Source organism: Stegastes partitus, unplaced genomic scaffold (assembly GCF_000690725.1).
Source record: "Stegastes partitus isolate 25-593 unplaced genomic scaffold, Stegastes_partitus-1.0.2 Scaffold769, whole genome shotgun sequence".
In the NCBI taxonomy this organism is placed as follows: Eukaryota; Metazoa; Chordata; class Actinopteri; family Pomacentridae; genus Stegastes; species Stegastes partitus.
Window position 1 is genome coordinate 251803 of NW_007578500.1, and position 6267 is coordinate 258069.

General features: G+C 43.4%; 1 protein-coding gene across 1 annotated transcript; it reads right to left on the reverse strand.

The window, feature by feature from the left end:
• Positions 1 to 2150: 2150 nt before the first annotated feature.
• On the reverse strand, positions 2151 to 5741 carry LOC103364709 (zinc finger protein 664-like). Its single transcript, XM_008291931.1, has 2 exons — positions 5526 to 5741; positions 2151 to 4626 (listed from the first exon to the last, which is right to left on the reverse strand). Exons 1-2 carry the CDS (start codon positions 5692 to 5694, stop codon positions 3353 to 3355), a joined length of 1443 nt encoding a protein of 480 aa, XP_008290153.1. The 5' UTR covers positions 5695 to 5741; the 3' UTR covers positions 2151 to 3352.
• Between the last annotated feature and the right edge of the window lie 526 nt (positions 5742 to 6267).

The window sequence follows — 6267 nt, forward strand, 5'->3', positions numbered from 1 at the left end:
GCAGCATTTACCTGCGACACGACAACACAGCCGCCCGCTGCACCGAGCTAACGCTGCTAACGCTGCTAGCACTTCCTGGTCTCTGCTGTCGGGTGTCACAGTGCCGGAGCTAAACGTTGATTTGATTGGTTAGAACTACAGTCAATCCCGCCTACCGCGATGTGATTGGCTCAAATACGAGCTATGTGTGTAAGCGACGATTTTATTGGTTCAGACTCGTGTATGGGCGGGACTAATCGACACAACTTCAATAAACGCCAAGGACGTATTAAAACACGTCTCTAATGGGACACAGCAGTGAATATATTATAACTTAAATATTAAATTATGTCTAATTTATCAACTTCTAACAGTTTAATTATTTATAAGATGAACAGTAAAGTATTTGCTCTTATAAACAATCAAAAACAAATGCTTTAGGAAGATTATATTGAAAATTTAGACCCAAAAGTAGAAACTAAACGCAACAAAAATGAATAAACCTCCGACGCACACTTTATAAATTATCACTGAAACTAAGCTGAGGACACCTGTGATTTCTAGTCATCTAACTGCATGAACATGGTTATGAAATGAGTTGTGAACAGAACAACTTTGTCAGTTTAGGACCTATGGGCTGTATCTATGTCTATGTCATGGCTCCACATGCAAAAGACCTGGCAGAAGAATAAAAAAATCTGACTGTGACACTTCACAAAGTTGTAAAATGATGCAGGAAGATGAACTGAAAGCCAGTTTCAGCAGTAATCAGGAGGTACTGAAGGAGCCACAGTAGCACTGATCAGGGTGAAGTGGACGTCCTCCTAAAGCGACACTACGTAAAGTTCACTCCTCGCACAATGTAGCTCTGTACAATCAGATGGACAAGTGCTCTATACTTGGCACAGGGGTGGCCTTTGGAAATCAGAGCTTCTCTGACAGCTCAGACATTGTGAATGACAGTTCATGACACCAACCTTCATTGATGGTGTCCAAGAAAAGCTGCTTGCTCTTCAGCACTAAACTGCAAACTTTGCTAAATAACATTAAAAGAAGCCTAATTAATTCTGGGGGACAGATGAAACATAAATACATGTGTTGGGCTCAGATGTAGTCCAGATGTTTGGTGTGAACCTGACCAGGATGCATGGTCCTGACAGTGAAGCACGGAGGTGGCAGCATTATGATGTGGGGGTGCATGAGGGCAACAGGTGTTGGGGAGGTGATATTTATAGATGGAACCACAAATATCTGTGGATAATACTGACTAAAAAGAGACGATAAAAGAGAACAATCCATCATTAGAACCATCATGAAGAAGAAAGAAGTGAAAACTGCAACCACTACGGATAAATGTGTCGTCTGACTTTCATAAAACAGAACATCTTTGGGGTATTCAGCATCTCAACGCCTCCAGCAAAGAAAAAAAAAGAGTGTCTGAAGAATGGCAGAACATGTCTGCAATAATTTGGTCTCCTCTCTGTGAGCAGGACTGAGTCGGTCATCAAATATAAAGGCCGGCACATGAAATATTTAAAAAAATAAATATTTGAATCTCAGTATTGACTTTTGTTCCTTCAGTGGGGCCTGAATTTCCAAAACAGTCTTTCTAAAGGACTTGGTTTTGATTGTTCGTGTAAGAAAATACTCTGCAGTGAGACGTGGAAGTAATGTAGGTGTTATATTACCATGAAATGTTCAATCATTTGACATCTATGTGATATCACACAGGCTGTGTAACTATGAAACACTGGCAGGGACACTTAGGTAGTGATTTAGTGTTTCAACTTTTGATACTTTGCTTGAAATACATTTTTTAAATACGGCTGTGAATTGCTTGTGGAGCCTTTCCACGGCGGTATCAGTGCTTTTACAAGCAGAGGATCTAAATAAAGGATCCTGCTGTCCTCCATCACCACTTTGAGCCCAGTCGAGGCAGATGGCCGCCGTCCCTGAGCCCGGTTCTGTTGGAGGTGTTTTGTTTCCTCTTGCTTGCTCATAATGAATCCAAAGCACCTTTGGACTGTTGGGTTCTCTGTTTTAAACTCGTAACGTCTTTACTTTACTATGTGAAGTGCTCTGAGGTGACGTGTTGTGAACTGGCGCTAAAACTGCACTGAACTGGATCTGAGTACAACTTCCACACACTGAGGACACACGACGCGCTGACAGCTCAGTCATAACACCTTTATTGTACATTGCTTATGAAGACAGTGGGTTTTCCTTCCAGAGTCTTAAAGACACACCTGAAAAAAACAAACAGCTTTCACAGTAAAAACAAAGAAACTCATTCAGTCAGTCAGTCTTTAGTGTTTTATCGTCGCAGGGTACCGACATACGTTTCACATTTCTAACAGGAACCACATATGGAGCTTAGAAACACCGCGTTACCAGTGTTGGGGTCATGCATTACTTTATTCTGCGTATGCATTGCAGCACAATGTACAGTTTATGATATAACCGGGGTCCTGTCACAAACACAACATCTGTCTTTTAAGCTCTTTGATGAGGACGAAACCAACGGAAAAGTGGGTGAAAATCATCCCAAATTGCACTTCACATAATCAAGGAGGCACTGGCAGCAGGTTGGACCGCCTTAAAACAAAAGTGGTACAGCGATGACTTGGTCGATAGATTTGGTCCTTGAATCCAAAAAGGATTCAACACGTAACATAATGAACAGTCGGGGCGCCTGGAATCAGGTCAATATATTAAAAAAAACATTTTTAATAGTTCATAAACATATAAATAATTAATCAACCTTAAGTTTTAAACCCAGGTTTAGCTCCAGAAATCACAAGAACGACAGAAAAAGAAAGCTGTCATGGAAACAGGACGGACCGTCTCCTCGTTAGGAGAAAAGTTCTCATAAGTGCAGATCTTGTTATTATTAGAAAATCGTCTAATAAGAGGAAATCAGTCCCTTTGACTTGGACTTTGAAGTTTACAGACCTTCCACATGCACTAAATAGCAGCCGCATAAGAAAAGGGGACAAAAACAAACAGAGTATGAGCTCTGTGAGGTTTCTTCAGCCTCAGAGTTCGATAATTTACCATCAGTACATCCAGCTGTACTTAATTTATCCAAATTAAATAAAAAATACAGAGCTCATGCAACTCACTGGATCCGTGGTAACCAAACAGTTTTTGTGTTCGTTTATAACTGTTCACCCAAGTGAGGATTCTGACATCACAGTTCCCAAATTATTTTGTTAGGAAAAAGAAAATGCAATGAGCTTCTGCAATTGTCTAAACGTGCAATAAACTCACGTCACTGAAGCACAGGCTGACGGTGCTTTAAATCTGAAAGCTCGTCTTTAAACCTGCACTCATTCTTACGTGTTTTTTTTGGCTTTCCTTCTAGTTTTTTTTTTCAGGTCTCTGAATTCTCACCCGTGTGACTCCTCATGTGCTGCTTCAACGTGGTGCTTTGGGTGAAATCTTTGCCACACGTTTGACAGGAGTACGGCTTCTCCCCCGTGTGAGTCCTCATGTGACTTTTCAAATTGGAATTGCTGATAAATCTGTTGCCGCAGGTGTTGCAGAGGAAAGGCCTCTCACCTGTGTGGGTTCTCTTGTGGCAAACCAGCGTGGAGGTGTGTCGGAAACTTTTGCCGCACGTTTCGCACGAGTGCAGCTTCTCACCCGTGTGGATCGCCGTGTGCTTTTTGAAGCCTGACGGGTCGGTGAATCTTTTCCCGCAGGTGTTGCAGAGGAACGGCTTCTCGCCCGTGTGGATCCTCATGTGGCACAGCAACTTGTTGATATGTCTGAAACTCTTACCACATGTTTCGCAAGAATGCTGCTTCTCACCTACGTGAGTCGTCAGGTGGATGTTCAAATCGGATTTTTCGACAAATCTACGCCCGCAGATGTTACAGATGTGAGGTTTCTCCCCCGTGTGGATCGCCGTGTGCCGCTTACATGCTGACTGGTCGGTGAACCTTTTCCCACAGGTGTTACAAAGGTACGGCTTCTCACCTGTGTGGGTTCTCATGTGGCACAGCAACTTGTCGCTCCTTGTGAAAGCTTTCCCGCAGGTTTTGCAGGAATACGGCCTCTCGCCTGTGTGGATTCTCATGTGGATTTTGAAGGGAGCACAAAAATTGAAAGTTCTGCCACACTTGTTGCAGGAATATGGTTTCTCACCTGCGTGGGTCCCGTGACGTTCCTTCATTTGAGACTTGGACTTCAGTGGTTTTCCATCAGTGTCACATTTTACAGAGTTTTCACCTGTGTCAGTGTCACATTCACTCTCTGAAATGTGCACTATTGGACTCGTCCAGAGATCGTCCTGTTCCTCTTTAATCTCTCCAGACTTCAGCTCCTCCTGATCCAGAACAGTGTACGCTTCCTCCTGTTCCTCTTTAATCTGTGGAGACTCTAGTTCTTCCTGGTCCAGACCCTGGTAGAGTTCCTCCTGCTCCTCTTTAATCCGCGGAGGCTTTTGTTCATCCTCATCCACACCGATGCAGAGTTCCTCCTGTTCCACTTTAACCTGTAGAAGCTCCGGTTCCTCCAGCTCCTCTTTAATCTGTGAAGGCTCTGGTTCCTCCAGTTCCTCTTTAAACTGTTGTGGTTCTGTTGGGTTTCGGTCCTGGTTATCAAGAACCTCCTCTGCTTCGTGGTCATGTTGTTGCCGGAGGTCTGGAGAGACACGAGAAAAATATAAAACCATTGGCGGGGCAAACGTGCAAACAGTCACGACTTAAACTTCAAGTACAATAAATGATTAGTGTCCAAAGGGGTGACTTGGGTTCTAAGTCAAGCTCAGAGCACCAAAGATTGAGGTAGGCATCAAGAACTAGTTCCAAAATTCTACACCACTATCTGTCCACTAAGCCCTGATCACACGGCCGTACAGAAGTCCACACAGACGACTGCAGACACCACAAACTCATAATTGTTGTTATTATACTACTTCCTAGACCCCATAGAGGACCATATACATGAGCAGGAGGTTTTATCTACATATTCTGTGCATGTACTCTACTGCTCTTGTAGCACAGCCGCCACACAAACACAAACTTGAGTCTTTGGACGTGGATGTCTAACAGGAAATATACAACCAACATGGAAAGCATGAATCGTCCTTTAGTCAGTGCTGAACGTCACAGTAGTTTATGTGCACGGAGCGGACCGTCCATAATGTAAGTGTGGCGACTGTGCTGGAACCAGGAAAACAAATACAAATGGATTCATTCACACCTTTTTAATTCTTCATTAAAATAGTCTTTGGAGGTGCTTTGATTTGCACCAACCAGCTGTGCTCAGCAGAGATCAGGAATTACTGACAAGGAGGTTCACAGGCTGCTCATTACAATGGATGCATGAATCCAGCAGTTTCCTCTTACTGACATTTAATTTGTACCCAATCTAGTTGTTATGTCAGTTTCACCTGTGACTTATACAAACTATGTGCTTCATGCTAACTGAGATGCACTCGTGTTATTTCTATAAAACCACCAGATTTTCCCCCTAAAGCCCTCCAGATGTCCCAGATGTGAGCTGCTTCTCCTCCCTGAGACTCTCCCAGTGTTGCTCACCGACTCTGTGCAGCTTTATTTCGGGCTGCCAGGTGACATCCAGCAGTCTGCGCTGACGCTCAACCTCCTCCTCCTCCTCCTGCCGGACCGCCGCGTCCTCAAACGCCGTGAAAACGTCCTCAAACGCCGCAGCGAGCCGCCCGCTGGTCCCCCGATGGACCGAAGACATGGTTCCTCCTCCGACTAGCGCAGCATTTACCTGCGACACGACAACACAGCCGCCCGCTGCACCGAGCTAACGCTGCTAACGCTGCTAGCACTTCCTGGTCTGTGCCGCTGCCGAGTGTCACACCGTAAAAGGTCCGACTGAAACATCCATGTCGTTGGTTTAATTGGAGGAAAGTAGCTGAAGTACATTTACTCAAATACAAACTTCTGTATAATAAAAAACGGAGCATCTCCAAATGTTAGATGTTTGTGACAAACTGACTCCAGACTCACTAAAGCAGATGTAAATACTGCTGTAAATGCCTCCTTTCCTTCATAGTCCTTGCTTTGATATTTGATATTTTACACTTTATATATTTATCTTTCCTTGCACATTATTATTTTTTCTTTTTACTTGTGTACTGCTACCAAAGAGGATTTCACTGTCTTTTTAACATTGCTTCCACAGTGACAATAAAGAACTACTCTATTCTATTTTGTAAGATCATCTACTTTCTCTTAAAACAAACAAACAAACAAACAAACAAACCCAACAACAGAATAACGAACAAAAAAATACATATTACACTAAAGT

What these genes read in the sequence shown, in the direction of transcription:
- LOC103364709 (XM_008291931.1), bottom strand. Translation starts at nt 5,694, where the DNA reads ATGTCTTCGGTCCATCGGGGGACCAGCGGGCGGCTCGCTGCGGCGTTT. An exon ending in AATAAAGCTGCACAGAGTCG is followed by an intron (nt 4,627 to 5,525) that starts GTGAGCAACACT and finishes GTGTCTCTCCAG; the next exon opens with ACCTCCGGCAACAACATGAC.